The 14731-nt window shown below is 40.8% G+C and overlaps 2 protein-coding genes across 2 annotated transcripts in view; one reads left to right on the top strand and one right to left on the bottom strand.

The window, feature by feature from the left end:
* The first annotated feature begins 1029 nt into the window (after nucleotides 1-1029).
* Nucleotides 1030-11311, top strand: ZCCHC9 (zinc finger CCHC-type containing 9). Its single transcript, XM_089493811.1, has 6 exons — nucleotides 1030-1375; nucleotides 3436-3821; nucleotides 4660-4810; nucleotides 8030-8122; nucleotides 9353-9421; nucleotides 10591-11311. The coding sequence occupies exons 2-6, from the start codon at nucleotides 3462-3464 to the stop codon at nucleotides 10707-10709; spliced, it is 792 nt and encodes a 263-aa protein (XP_089349937.1). The 5' UTR covers nucleotides 1030-1375; nucleotides 3436-3461; the 3' UTR covers nucleotides 10710-11311.
* Nucleotides 11312-13431: 2120 nt separating this feature from the next.
* ACOT12 (acyl-CoA thioesterase 12) overlaps nucleotides 13432-14731 on the bottom strand; it is a 31965-nt gene continuing 30665 nt past the window's right edge. Inside the window, exon 12 of the mRNA XM_089512624.1 lies at nucleotides 13432-13516. The gene's annotated coding sequence lies outside the window, so the exon portion shown is untranslated. The remainder of the gene's footprint in view (nucleotides 13517-14731) is intronic.

Raw genomic sequence — 14731 nt, 5'->3', positions numbered from 1 at the left:
GAATTCTGGCTAGGCGATGGAAACTCACTGGGTGCCCTTGGGCAAGTCACACTCTCTCAGCCTCAGGGGAAGGCAATGGCAGTGTTGCCAACAGGCCTCGAAGATAATTCCCCAAACGTTTGGCCCAAAACTCACCAAATCCCCCCATATCTCACCAAATATTCATTCACAATCCCCGAAAAGTCCCCGTAATGTTAATATGGCAATAAAACGTAGCCCTAATTGAATAAAAATAATTGGAACTTATTTCAACTCTCAAAATTACCATTAAAACCAACCAAAGAATCTTTCAGTCCTTCTAATACTTTTAAGATGTTTATTTTGACATGAAGGAGGTCCAAGAAGCTTTGTGCCAAATAGAAACGTGTTCGGCTGCAACCACAATGCAGAAATAAATCCAGTTTGACACCCTTTTAATTGCCATGGCTCAGTGCTAGGGAATCCTGTTTTCGGAGCCATTTAACCTTCTCTCTCAGCAAACTCTGGTGTGACAACAAACTACAATTCCCAGGATTTCATAGCACTGGGCCATGGCAATTAAAACGGTATGAAACTGGACTGTCTCTGGAGTCTGGAGTGAAAATGCAGCCTGAGTTGGGTCCAAGACACACTGCAGAAATAATCCAGTTTGAGACTGCTTTATCTGCCCTGGCTCAGTGCTAGGGAACCCTGGGAAGTGTAGTTTTGTGAGAAAGAGCTCTGGTGCCAGAATGAACTACAATTCCCATGCATCTGAGGAAGTAGGCTTAAGTCTAGGAAAGCTAGACTTAAGAGGGAGTCAGGGGCTGAGAGAGAGAGAGAGAGAAAGAAAGAGAGAGGCTTCCTGAGGGCGGGGGCGGCGACCCCTCTCCATTCCTCTCTCTGATTGGCTGAAAACAGTGAGTGTGTGACACACACTCCAAAGGGTTGGTTGCTCTCTCTGTAGCCAGCCTCGCTCTCAGAGTCAGGGCTGGAGCTGAAATGGGCAAAAGTCACCCAAAATGCTCTGAAATAGAGCCAGGCACCAAAATCACACCAAAAGCTCTCAAAAGTCCCCGTTTTTGCGTGAAAGTCACCAGATTGGCAAGACTTGAAGGCACACAACACCAGCATCACACAGATGCAAAGTTAAGAAGGCCTGTGACTAAGATGCTTTAAAGTCTTCTCACAGCCAGCCCTGCCTTTTCCTTCCCATATCTTGCCTCGCTAGAGGTTTTATTACTAGCAGCAATAGCAGCACTGGGAGGACCGTGAAGGCCCGACCATAGAGTTCTCTTGCCAGAGCGCCCCCAGCCGACGCTCTGGTCTCTGTACTCGGAGAGCGGAAACGGAAGCAGCTCCACTTGGGAAAAGCTGGCGGAACAGATGTGATACATTTACATCAGTCTCTTGGACGGTAAGAAGGAAAGGGGAGCCGGGAAGCGGCGTTTGTCCCCCGGGAGAAGGAACAGCAGCAAGTGAAGCCCTTCTTTACAAAGGACTTATGCCCAGACACACGTGCTCCCCGAACGGTGCCCTTTAATAAGAGCTTTTGGACTACAACTCCCAGAAGCCTCAGCCACGTTGGCCAATGGCCTGGGATTCTGGGAGCTGAAGTCCACAATCCTTAAAGTTGGGGACCACTGGTCGGGACCCTACTGATTGTCGCCTCCTCCAGCCCCTTCCACAGACCCACTGCCAGGGGCCTTCATAAAGAAGCCAGGGAGGAGGGGAGGCCTGGGTCTGCGTGCTTTGCTGTGTTTCAAGCTACGTTTTAATGCTGTGAGTTTGTATTACTTAGATTGCAGCACGCCTTGGGCAGGATTTTATTAATGGTATTTTGTATATTCAGCATCTAGAGCACTGTGCAAACTACAGCGCTTTATTTAAATACAATAATATCAATAACATCATATGTTCTATTTTAATAATAATAATAATAATACAACATATGATTTTTATATATGACAGACTTCCTTGTTGTCTTCCTGGGAACCAAGAAATATTTGTTACATTTACACGTAATTAATTCCTAATGATATTAATTACATCTTCCATGTGTATTTGGTGTCTTATCTATCATAATCTTTAATTGTCCTCTAAAAAAGCTTTTCGTATTCATTTCCTTTGTCTCAAAAGATTCTTGGCTAAATGACATCTTAGTCTTCTTATAATGAAGAACTATTTGTTATTATTATTATTAAGCTTTATTTATATAGTGCTGTAAAATTTACACAGCATCGTACATAGAATCCATTAATATAGATAAAATGAACCTGCCTGTGGCGTACCTTCTACAAAAATAATTAAATATATACCTATTAGTACATGTTAACGTTAAGTAAAATAAGGCAGACAACAAATTAAAGTAACATTAGATAACAATCATGTAATGCCTGGGAACTACTTACAGCACTTTATAAATAAACCAATAATAATAATAATAATAATAATAATAATAGAATTCAAAGACACAGCCGTGTTAGTCTGTGGAATCAGTATGTAGAGAGATCTTGCAGGCCTCTGGAGGCTCACTGAAAGAAAGAAGAATTGTTAACCTGAAATTTCTCCTTTCCTCTGTAGTTTCTGCATGTAGTCTAGTATTCAGAGTGCTTCCTTTGCATCCCAGAAGCAGATACAAACAATCTATAGAACAGTGATGGCGAACCTTTTAGGGTCTGAGTGCCAACTCAGTGACGTTCCTGCACCAGGTGTCATCTCTGGGGCAGGACTTCCCTGGAGACAGTTAAAGGCACGCACCTGTTCCTCCTCTTCCCCTGCCCTCCCATGCCTTCGACTGTCTCTGCATGCTCCCAGGGATGGCTTTGTGTGCCAGAGAGGGCATGTGTGCAATAGGTTCGCCATCACTGCTATAGAAGATGTCTTAAGGAAACTGCCACCTTAAAAATCATTTTTGTTTATATATTTTTCTTAGAAAAAAAACTGTATTTGGGATTTTTAGAATATGGTTCAGCTTTCTGAGGGGTCTTGTTTGAGCAAGCCAAAGTTACCTCTTCATTAATAATTGTAGTGAAAGCCCCGTGAGGTAGAAAAGCAGTAGGAACAGGATAATTCAAACAGTAGAACTCCATGTCTTAACTATAGACATGCAAGATGAAGTCCTGAAACTCTATAGCCCTTAAAAGTGGAGGTACAACTGAAGGCTGCATATTCAAAATCTTCCAGGTAACCTCACTTAATAGTTGAAGAGTTAAGGGCACCTAGACTGTTGAGTTACTAGACAATTGATGATTAGCTTGAAAAATTGAAACATGTCTCAGATATGTGGGAGCAGGGAGCATAATGGAGGGATTATTACCCATTATAAAATTGTCTTAAGAAAAATGTCTTAATAAAATTGTCTTTTAAAAAATGTACCAGTGATGGTTACCCCCCCCCCCATGTCACGATTCTGTTTTTAAAAATATTACTTAGCATTGAACCTATAAATGATAACAACCTGTGCTTGTACTAAAGTCTTGTAGGAAAAATTGCCTGAAGTCATGACCAGATGGGCTCGATCAAACGTCACCCACAATAAGAAGGCTCTGGATGCAACACCATGGGAAGATATGAAAAATGATGCGGCTCAAAACACAACAAGAGATAAAAAGCAGAGCTTTTGTAACAAGCTTTCTTTGAAGAGCACCCAGGGGAGGAAGAAAAATAAGAAGAAAAAGGATTATCTGAATGAAGATGTTAATGGCTTTATGGAATATTTAAAGCAGAACTCCCAGGTGTTACATAATGGACAGGTGATCAATAGCCATGAAATAAAAGAAGAGATAACAACTGCCTTGAAAAAAGACAAGCGACGAGAAGGGAGGAGAATGAAACGACAAGAAATAAAGAAAAATGCAATGGTAAGATGCTGTTTTGTGGCTGAACATGGCTATCATTCTCTTTCTCTCTCTCTCTCTCTCTCTTTTTTTTTTTTTGCTTTGTAGAATAAATAGAGCACTTTATCTACATACATCTGAAATTGTGGATAAAACCTTTGAAATTAATGTTATTAAAAAAAAACGTTTTGTGTGTGTGTGTGTGTGTGTGTTAAAAAAACTTACCACATACAGATGTGTTGGGTCACAGAAGCTGACAATGAAATACTGATAATATGCTCTAAACTGGGTGGGCAACTGCCGCAGATCCAGGGGCCATTTATATCCTGAGACTGTCCAGGGGCCACATGGACTATTGAAAAATAAAGCAAACCCCTTAAGTGACCAGATATTCACTTCTGGATCTCAATTTTTTAAATTTTTTTTTAAAGTTAAACAGTACGAAGACCCCATGCAAAATTTAGAAGATAAGTAATGACACTTAGAAGTTTCCAGGAGCAACAATTTAGTTCTTTTTTTGGTCACAAAAAGGTCAATCTGGGGATTCTGGAATTGTTAAGTGTTACATATGCATCCTTGGAGGGCCACATAGGGCCAAAGGCCACACTTTGCCCACTCGGTGCTCTAAATAAATGATGTCGCTCCTATTTTCAGTCCCCATTGTGAGTTGGGTTGCCAGGTGAAAACATGCTAGGGCTCCTGTACCTTTATTAGCTGTGCAAAAGAGGGGATTTCAGCAGATGGAGCTTGTGTTATTTTCACCTGGCAACTTTATTTTATAGCTAGGATTATTTTGAGAAGTGGCTATTGCTAAAAGGGAATGGTGAGATTAACTACTTTTGCATACTTTGTATTTTTCAAGGTATGCTTCCACTGCAGAAAGCCAGGACATGGAGTCGCAGATTGTCCAGCTGTACTTGAAAGTCAGGATATGGGAACTGGCATTTGTTATCGCTGTGGCTCTACAGAACATGAAATCAACAAATGCAAAGTAAAAGTAGATCCAGCCCTTGGTATGTCTAATAGTTACAACACTACATATGAAGTGCTTGCTAGATGTTTCTTCTTCTCTTGAGTATTTTCCAGTAATAATTGGGGATTAGGAGTAGGTGGATCTATAGAGTGCTTACCAATGGTTCCTCTTCATCCTGGAGAGAAGTGGCCAGCAGCATACCGCAAGATTCTATCCTGGGCCCAGTGCTGTTCAACATCTTTATCAATGACTTGGATGATGGAATAGAAGGCATGTTTATCAAATGGGCAGATGACACCAAATTAGGAAGGGTAGTTAATACCTCGGGAGACTGGATCAGAGTTCAAAATGATCTTAACAGATTAGAAAGTTGGGCAAAAACTAACAAAATGAATTTCAGCAGGGAAAAATGTATGGCACTACACTTAAGCAGAAAAAATAAAATTCACAGATATAGATTGGGCGATGCCTGGCTTGACAACAATACATACGAAAGGAGTCTTAGTAGAGCACCAACTGAATGGAGTCAACAGTGTGATGCAGAAGGTAAAAATGCCAATGTGATCCTATTCTGCATCAATAATAATAATAATAATAATAATAATACTTTATTCTTATATACCGCTATTCCTTTTTCAAGATCATAGCAGTGTACACGTTAAAAACAGTATAAAAACAGCAAAAACAGCATTAAAACATCAAATAACAATATAAAAACAGATAATAAAACATCAACTCATAGGGGGGAAAGCTTGACGGAAAAGGAAAGTTTTTAGCATCCTCTTAAATCCATCAAGGGATGAGGCTGTGTGGAGCTCGTCGGGCAGGGTATTCCATAATCTGGGGGCTGAGATTGAAAATGCCCCGTGTTGCACTATAATGTGCACTTGGAATAGACAAGAGATGTTTCCCACCCGACCTGAGAGTGCGGGGCGGATTGTATGGGGAGAGGCGGTCCTCCAAGTACCCTGGGCCCAAGGAATGTAGTGTCTAGATGGATGGAAGTAGTAGTACTACTCTATTCTGCTTTGGTCAGACCTCACCTAGAATACTGTGTACAGTTCTGGGCACCACAATTCAAGAGGGATATTGATAAGCTGGAGTGTGTCTAGGGGAGGGCAACCACAATGGTGAAAGATCTGGAAATTATGTCCTATGAGAAATGGCTTCAAGAGCTTGGTATGTTTAGTTTGGGGATGAGAAGATTGAGAGGTGACATGATAGTGCCACTGTATTCTTTTTGGTCAGGCCCCACCTGGAATATTGTGTCCACTTCTGGGCACCACAATTCAAAAATGGCATTGAGAAACTGGAGCGTGTCCAAAGGAGGGCGACTAAAATGGTGAAGAGTCTGGAAACCATGTCCTATGAGGAACGACTTAGGGAGCTGGGGATGTTTAGCCTGGAGAAAAGAAGGTTAAGAGGTGATATGATAGCCCTGTTTAAATATTTGAAGGGATGTCATATTGAGGAGGGAGCAAGCTTGTTTTCTGCTGCTCCAGAGACTAGGGCCCAGAGCAATGGATGCAAGCTACAGGAAAAGAGATTCCACCTCAACATTAGGAGGAATTTCCTGACAGTAAGGGCTGTTTGACAGTGGAACGCACTGCCTTGGAGTGTAGTGGAGTCTCTTTCCTTGGAGGTCATTAAGCAGAGGCTGGATGGCCATCTGTCCGGGATGCTTTGATTGAGAGTTCCTGCATGGCAGGGGGTTGTACTGGATAGCCCTTGTGATCTCTTCCAACTACAATTTTATGATTCTATGATAGCCATGTTTAAATATTTGATGGGATGTTATATTGAGAATGGAGCAAGCTTGTTTTCTGCTGCTTCAGAGACTAGGGCGGGTTACAGATGGGCAAAAAGGGGTGTGTTCATGATGTCATGAAGGTGTAGCCTTTAGACAGGCCTTACCTGAAGGCCGTCATGAACGCGCCGCCCACACGCCCCAAGCGGGAAGAAGCGGCATTAAAAAGGTGCCGCTTTTTCCCGCTTCTTTTTGATAAGCGGCGTACGTGCGCATCTCCGTATGTAAGCTGCTGCACCGATACGCCAGAATTGTTAAGCCGCTAATTTAAGTTGCCCATTTAAAAGCTCCGTGTCTGCTGCGTCGCATAATGAGTCGGGGTCCCGGGACATGCGCGGTTTGCAGTCAGGCTTTAATTGCAGCGTCAGATGCCAGGCAGCTGTGGAAGCTGCGGCACAGCTGCACTCTATTTTAATGCTCGTAACCCTAACCCTAGAGCAACATGTACGCATGCGCTGCTAGAATTGTGGAAAGTTTGGAATTTAAAGTGAACCCCTACACACATTCCTGCGCCATTTTCACCTAACAATAAAAAAACACTAAAACTTTAAATATTTACATATGTACAAGGGAGGTGATGGGGGATGGCAGGGGGACAGCAGTGGCAGCGGTGGCAGTGGCGACAGCTGTGGCTGTGCATTGAAGATTCAGCAAGAGCACGGGGAGCAAAGGAGAGGAGGCATCCATGATGCCAGTGAGACTGGCAACGTGCAAGCAGACAAGGATGCCATCACCAGCTGGCAGGAGGCCACCTTTGTTCTTGGGTAGGGCGGGGGAAAAAGTTTAAAGGGGCCTGGGAGCTTTAAATGTGCACATACGCTTTCTGCCGCCGGTGCTGACCGCCGCAGCTGCGCAGCTGCGCATCCGCCAGCCGGCAAAAGAAAAAAAAAGCTGCGTTTTTGGCCGCCTGTGCGGAAGCTGCCTCTCTCTTTGCAGCGTCCTGCAAGGTGGCGGTATGGAAGCTGCAGGTAAGAAACGGCCCCAGGTGTGGCGTCTTCACTACCCCCAGTGTGGAAGCCCCATCCACCTTAGCCACGCCCCCGGGGCGGGCGGTCTGGAGGCTCCATATTCAGGGGAAGACACCTTCAAGACGTCTTCCCCTGCCCGTCTGTAACCCGCCCAAGACACAGAACTGTGGATTTAAACTGCAGGAAAAGAGATTCTACCTAAACATTATGAAGGATGTTCTGATGGTAAGAGCTGTTTGACAGAGGAATATGCTGCCTCAAAGTGTAATGGAGTCTCCTTCTTTGGAAGTTTTTAAACATAGGCTGGATAGCCATCTGTTGGGAGTGCTTTGATTGTGTATTCCTGTACAGCAGAGGATTTGGACTAGATGGCCTTTGTGGTCTCTTCCAATATTTGTGATTCTAAGATAACAGTAAACCTTGTTTAATGTAAGTTTAAAAGTGTTATTTCCATACTAATATGAACATTGCTAAATATTTTCAGGGGAATTTCCATATGCAAAATGCTTTATTTGTGGTGAGATGGGACATCTCTCAAGGTCGTGTCCTGATAATCCTAAAGGACTCTATGCAGAAGGTAAGAACCATATGCCATTAATTCGATTTCTCTTTTGAAGAATTTATACTAAAAGAGTTAGACTTATAAATGAGAATGTAGTACATGTGTGGTGTAGAGGTTTGAATGTTGAATGTTGGACTGTGACTCTGGAGACCAGGATTCAAATTCCAGCTTGGCCATGCAAACCCACTGGATGATCTTGGGCAAGTCACACTCTCTCACCTTCAGAGGATGACAGTGGCAAACCCCCTCTGAAGAATCTTGACAAGAAAACCCCATGATGGGTTTGTCTTTTGTTGTTGTGTGTTTCCAAGTCATTTTTGACTTATAGCAATCCTAAGGTGAACCTATCATAGGGCTTTCTTGGCAAGTTTCTTCAGAGGGGATTTACTGGCCTCTGAGGCTGACAAGAGTGTGACTTGCACATGGTCACCCTGTGGCTTTTAATGCTCAGGTTGCCATAAGTTGGAAGCTACATGAAGACACAACAACAAAGTACACTCATTGCCACTTTTGTAAACTTGTATAGTTCTTTCCATATTTTTCCTCTTATCACTATTGCATCTTTGTAGCCGCTTTGATTGTCTTGTCACAGAAAAGCGGGATATAAATAAAAGTTTTATTTTATTTATTTTATTATTTATTATCTTAATATAAAATCAATTTTTCATGAAATTACAGTGGGGCTCTAGTAACCTTTTTTCAGAATATTTATACGGAAAAATATAATGTCAGCTTTTGGGAATACAGGTCTATGATGCCATATTCAACTTGATTGAGAAAATGTTCTTCATAATTGAGAACATACAGAATTGCTTTTTATTGCTCCTCGCCATGTAGCACTGACTGCCGCACTACTTGCTATGTCATGGGAGGATTTGAAACCATGTTCTTTTGCCATGACTCTGAGATCCAATAAACTTCTGTGTGAAGGAGATTTAAACGTTTTTCATTTTATTGCCATTTGTACCCACTTTTTCCTTGTTGTCCACATGGCATGGCGTGTATCTGATAAATTAGATTCTGGTCCATGCTTCAGTAAAGCTGTTCATTTTAACAGAAAAACTGTGAAGTTCAAGAAGGATATTGATAAGCTGCAACATGTCCAGAGAAGGGCAACCAAAATGGTAAAAAGTTTAGGATACCATTAGCAAGTACATTTCTATACCGCTTATCAGTGCACTTCATTGATATATTGTTTATAACATGACATTAGAGTAAAATATCTACCTTTATTTTGATCTATAGGAGGTTCTTGCAGGATTTGTGGATCTGTAGAGCATTTTAAAAGAGACTGTCCAGAAAATCAAACCTCAGGTGGGAATCCTAATTTTTTCAAATAGTTATTTGCACTTGAACTATTCTACAGTTAATGAACTCTGGCTGCTACACATGAGCAATAAACGTAACTGAACAACACTAGATGTTTAATTAAGCCATTAAATGGGCATGTGAAGTTTATGCCCAGACACATGCACTGTTGCACATAGCAAATAGAAGCTAAAACTAAATAATTCTATATTTCCATTTTTTTTGCAGATTGTCACTTGCATAGTAATTTGTTTTTTGCCATGAAGTCATTCTTGAGTTAAGGTGACCCTTTGAATGAGAGCTCTCCAAGCACCCCAATCATCAGCTGTCCTACAGATCTTACAAACTGAGGGCCGTAGCTTTCTTGATTTAATCAATCCCTCTGTAATGTGGTCATTCTCCTGGCCTACTGCATTCCATTTACCTCGTATTATCACTATTTCCATTGAGTCATGTCATGATATGTCCAAAGTATGATGGCCTTAGTTTACTTGTTTTAACTTCTAGTGAAAGTTCAAGCTTGATTTGCTCTGGGGTCCATTTGTGTCTTTTTGGCTGTCCATTGTACTTGCATATGGAACATCTCAAGTCTGTGGGCCATTGTTTTCCATATTAGTTGACATAATTTTATTAATACTTTTGGATTCCGTATCTGTACCTTAAAACAGCTCAGTTGGTATGCCTGAGAGCCTGAGCCAGGAGGACCTAAGTCCCCCCCCCGCAAAAAAAAAAAAAAAAAACCTATTCACTCACTGCAGAGGAACTTGGTGCATGGGACTGGGAATCCTGGGGCCTTATATATATGCAAATATTCCAAAATCCCCCCCCCCCCCCCCATCTAAAAACGAAAACACTTCCTGTCCCCAAGCATTTTGAATAGGGAAAATCAACCTGTATTTTATTGTCAGGTAACTTGCATGGTAAATAATGACTGACAGTTTGATATATAATATAACACAGATTATGCTGTTTTAAATCAACACTGTTTTAGGTAAGCCCAATTCATAATTTGATTTGGCTTCACCGGGAATAATATGAAGAGGAATAATAATTTAATAAATAATGAGACGAGGTTGAACTACTGGATTTCATTGCAGTTTCTCAGCATTCATCATTTGTATCTTGAATATAACATGCATCTTATCTTTCAATATATTTTTCTTTTATTCCCACAGATTGCGTAGTAACTGTTGGACGGTGGCTCAATGGAATGAGTGCAGATTATGAAGAAATTTCAGAGTGTCCTAAACAGCAAAAACCTAAATCAAAACCAGCTAAAGTTGTTAAATTCTGATAGCTTGTTTGACACCATTCTTTATAATTATTCTCAAAGTATGGCTTAATGTTGTAATAAAAAGCCACAATACCAGAACAGGCCATATCTGAAGTACTTGAGGTGATGAGCACTGAATGAAATCCTAATCTAAATGGAAACTTTGTGTGGAGAAAAGGAAAACAATTTGGTGGACCATGAGAAAACTGCAAGACTGTGGCACATACCAAAAAAGGCCCAAGACTGAGTGATAGAAGAGCCCAGGAAGGAAAACATCAGTTCTTAAAAATTCACTCTTGGGGACGCAAGCTATCAAGTGGAACTTTGTTAGATTTAAATACTTATGTACTGATTTTCCTGGAGGATGAACAAATACACTTTTAATCCAACAATATAATATGCATTTTGTGTTCTGAGATGTACAAGAACCTTGTAAGATTTTAAACTGATCTTAACTTCCTATATTTCCTCTTCCTACATTTTCCAGTTTTTAAAACCAGAGTGAGCCTTGCTTGCTATGATCTATCAAACTAGTTCATTATGAAAACAATAATAATCATAATGTAAAATAACTATTATTTTTAAATTTATTTTGGATTAAATAACACCATCATTCTATTCAAGGATACTCTTTAATTTAGCATCTATAACAGTTTTCACAGAAATATTTTAAAGAAGAGAATGGAACTAAAGATGAGTTCAGTAACAGTACATGAGTATTTGTTTAGAATAGCAGTTAAGCAGAATCACTGACTAGGAACTGAAGTCCATCTGCCAACATTTATATTGTCTAGCATATTGTTTTCTACTGTTTTTACATTCTCAGGGTGCAATAAAAATAGAAGGTACGCTGACCTGGCCTGTCAGATATGATAGGAAAATTAGAATGCAGAATAGATTGAAATATAGGGCTGTATATTTTTTTAAATATGCAGATTTACACACAAAGTTTGTAGTTCTATAGAAGGTTGTCCTGGGTGAAGAAATAGCCTTGGATGCTCCCTTCTTGTTCTTGCAGAAACTGCAGCATGTGTCTTTTGCACTCAAAAGAGGGGAAAGGGGACACAGCAGGCCTGAGCCACTGAGCTTGGCCAGCCCACAGACCTGCTGTCAAACAGTTCCTAAACTATGCCAAATTGACAGGGAGCATACTTGTTTGGTTTTTGGCCCAAGGAGACGGAGTTACTGCTCCTCTTTTTTATTTTGTTAGCATTTTGTCAGCAAGGCCTTGGATTACACAGATGCTGTAACATTGGAGTGCTTTGTAGTACAAGGTAGGATTGCTCTGTAAGTGCATTGGGCATAATTCTACATAGTTCTGCTAACTATAAATATGCAGGGGGCTGAAGGCTGTTTATTTAAATACATTTTCACATTTTGCCAAAGTTTTAATAACAAAACAAACAATTCATACAAAATTTAAAATATCTAAATCATAACATCTAAAACAGTATTACATTTTCAAAAGCAGCATAGACTAGATGGGCAGCTATCCTAGTCTGGGGACTGACAACATTCCCCACACATTTTTAGTAGTAAATTTAAAAATATTTTTGCTCAAATAAAGCCCCTCCCCCAAACCTCTATGGGTTGTGAGGAGCAATTTTGTCATCTTGTAGAAAGGGGCCAGCCAGTCCTATAAGATTTTTTTCCAACTGAGAAGTGGCTGGAAGTCCATAGTTTTGGAAGAAGGTCCTGCCTCAGCCTACCTTCCTAGAGCACATGGGAGGCCCTTCCAACAAAAATACATGAATTTGAGGGGAGGGATTATAAGGGGTCTCTGCACTTTCATATACCATTGGCTTGGAAGAACTAGGTCTTTAAGACTTGTTTAGAAGTGGTCAGGAACACACATCCATGCTTACATGTAAGGGCATTCCTTATCTTACCACCTAACATGTTACCAGTGGCCAAATAGGTTGGGCCAGATGGTTCTTCAGATGTCCTTGTCAAGCCTCTGTATGCAGAGGATCTTACTCTTTATCTTCCACTTGTGTGTGATATCTTCACAGTAATACTGGCCCAAAACATTTATTTTTAAGATGGTCATCTTTGGCTACTGAAACTTACCCAACAGAGGACCACCAATGCAATTTCAAAACCATGAAATAAATGCATTACTGAGACCTGACCATATTCTGTTCCTATATACATATGACTGAACAGCAGAGTGAGAAAAATCTTAATATACATTTGAATTAAAGTGTTTAGAAAAACTATTCTGTCACGATACAAAAAATACAGTATATACTCAACTATCAGTTGCCCTCATGTATAAGTCAAGGGCAAGTTTTGGGGCCAAAATTGTGGGGTTTGCCATGACCTGCGGATAAGTTGAGGGTAAAACTTGGAGGCTCCTTCAGTGTGTGTATGTGTGTGCACAGCAAGAGGGACTCTAAATTGAGGTTTTTGCTTCAGCATTTCAACTTGGGTTTTACCCTTGACTCCTTAGGCAGTAGGGGTGGTAGGGGGACTGTTTGTTTAATTGTGCTGTAACAATTGTAAAGTTCTTGATTATAAACTAAATGGTAGATCATTTGCAAGATTGTAAACATTATTCTGCTTGCCCATTTATTCATAAAAATTACAATGACTATTGGTCATTTTCAAGTGCCTCCAACTAAACCAATCATGATGTCTCACTCCCCCCCCCCCCCAAAAAAAAAAAAAAAAAAAAAACGGGGCTGAAGGTGGCCTTAAATGCAGTTCATATTTTTGCTCTCAGATTCTAAGAACTGAATATATAGGAAAACTGTATCTTCAGTTGATTTCAATAGGCCAGCCAGATTTTCAGCAAAAGAATGGGTACCTTGGATGAAGTAAGAGACCTTTAAAATATAGGAAAGAGAGTTTGTGTCATTTCATGCAATAAGAAGCAGTGAAATTAACTTAGTCCATTCCATACTGGTGTATTCATACATTAGTGTTTCACATCAGGCTGGTCAGAGCCACATGAGGGTACAGTAATTATCTTAATAACTTTCAGTGTCAGCTTGCCAGGTTTTGTGGTGGAAACCCCAGTCCAGCAGGGGAAGTGCACTGGCATAACAATGCAATCCTATGGATTCATGCGAGAAGGGGATTCAAATATTTTTGAATTCAAAAGGCACAGAAGGGAGCTAGTGTGCTGTAGTAGTTCGAGCATAGTGGTTTGACTATGACTGGAGACCCCATCTCAGCCATGAAGCCCACTGGGTGACCTTGATTGATCCACACTGCCTCAGAAGACGGCAATGGCAAACTCCCTCTGAAAAAACTGGCCAAGAAAACCCCTTAGGGATGCCATAGGTCAGAAATTACTTGAAGGCATACTACAACAACAAGGCACGTAAATTATCTGAAACTACAAATTGTTTCTGGGGCAAAGCATGTCCATTTCTTTTCAGGCTTTTAACAACACAAGAGACCTCAGTTGCAGTGGGGATGGGAAATTTCCCCACTTTGAACAGGTTGTGATTTGAGTATGATTAAATACTAGAACAAAATTTGACTCATTGTGGGATTGTTGGTGGTGTTAGATCAAGATGTTTGCTATAGTCCAATCAAACGTGTTGGAGCTTTTTATTTAAAAAGAGCCCAGACAAACAGGCAGGGATCAAAAAGTCACCCACTCTGCATTCCAATCTGCAAGAACTGATCTATGGGATTTTGTTGTGATTTAAAGGGCTATACCTACACACATCCATTTACATATATACACTCATTTACACATATCAACTGGTGTCCTTTAGACAGTTACGTAGTAAATTAGACTTATGATCTTGTAACTTCTTTGTATTCACAATTGTGATCATGGAACCACTGTGCCAGAATTCTGTGGGTGCTATATGATACAATCAGCTTCCTCCTGCCAGATAGTAACAGTGCTGCAAGGAGTTGAGATACAACCCCACAGAGGTTCTTGCTTTTGCTCCTTACACCATTGGTCTCTGACAGGAGGGGGTTGGTCCTGCAGCACTCTGCTTCTTAGCAGCACAGAACTCTGTTACTCAGGACAGCTGGATGGCATTTATTGTGGGCTTTGGCAGTTGGATATGGACATG

Source organism: Sceloporus occidentalis, unplaced genomic scaffold, assembly GCF_023333645.1.
Source record: "Sceloporus occidentalis isolate IW3139 unplaced genomic scaffold, rSceOcc1.0.p SCAF_1, whole genome shotgun sequence".
NCBI classification, from domain to species: domain Eukaryota; kingdom Metazoa; phylum Chordata; class Lepidosauria; order Squamata; family Phrynosomatidae; genus Sceloporus; species Sceloporus occidentalis.
Note: the sequence above shows the minus strand (reverse complement) of the source record. Positions and strands in the feature narration are given on the sequence as shown.

What these genes read in the sequence shown, in the direction of transcription:
- ZCCHC9 (XM_089493811.1), top strand. Translation starts at nt 3,462, where the DNA reads ATGACCAGATGGGCTCGATCAAACGTCACCCACAATAAGAAGGCTCTG. An exon ending in AAAAGTAGATCCAGCCCTTG is followed by an intron (nt 4,811 to 8,029) that starts GTATGTCTAATA and finishes AAATATTTTCAG; the next exon opens with GGGAATTTCCATATGCAAAA. An exon ending in TAAAGGACTCTATGCAGAAG is followed by an intron (nt 8,123 to 9,352) that starts GTAAGAACCATA and finishes TTTGATCTATAG; the next exon opens with GAGGTTCTTGCAGGATTTGT.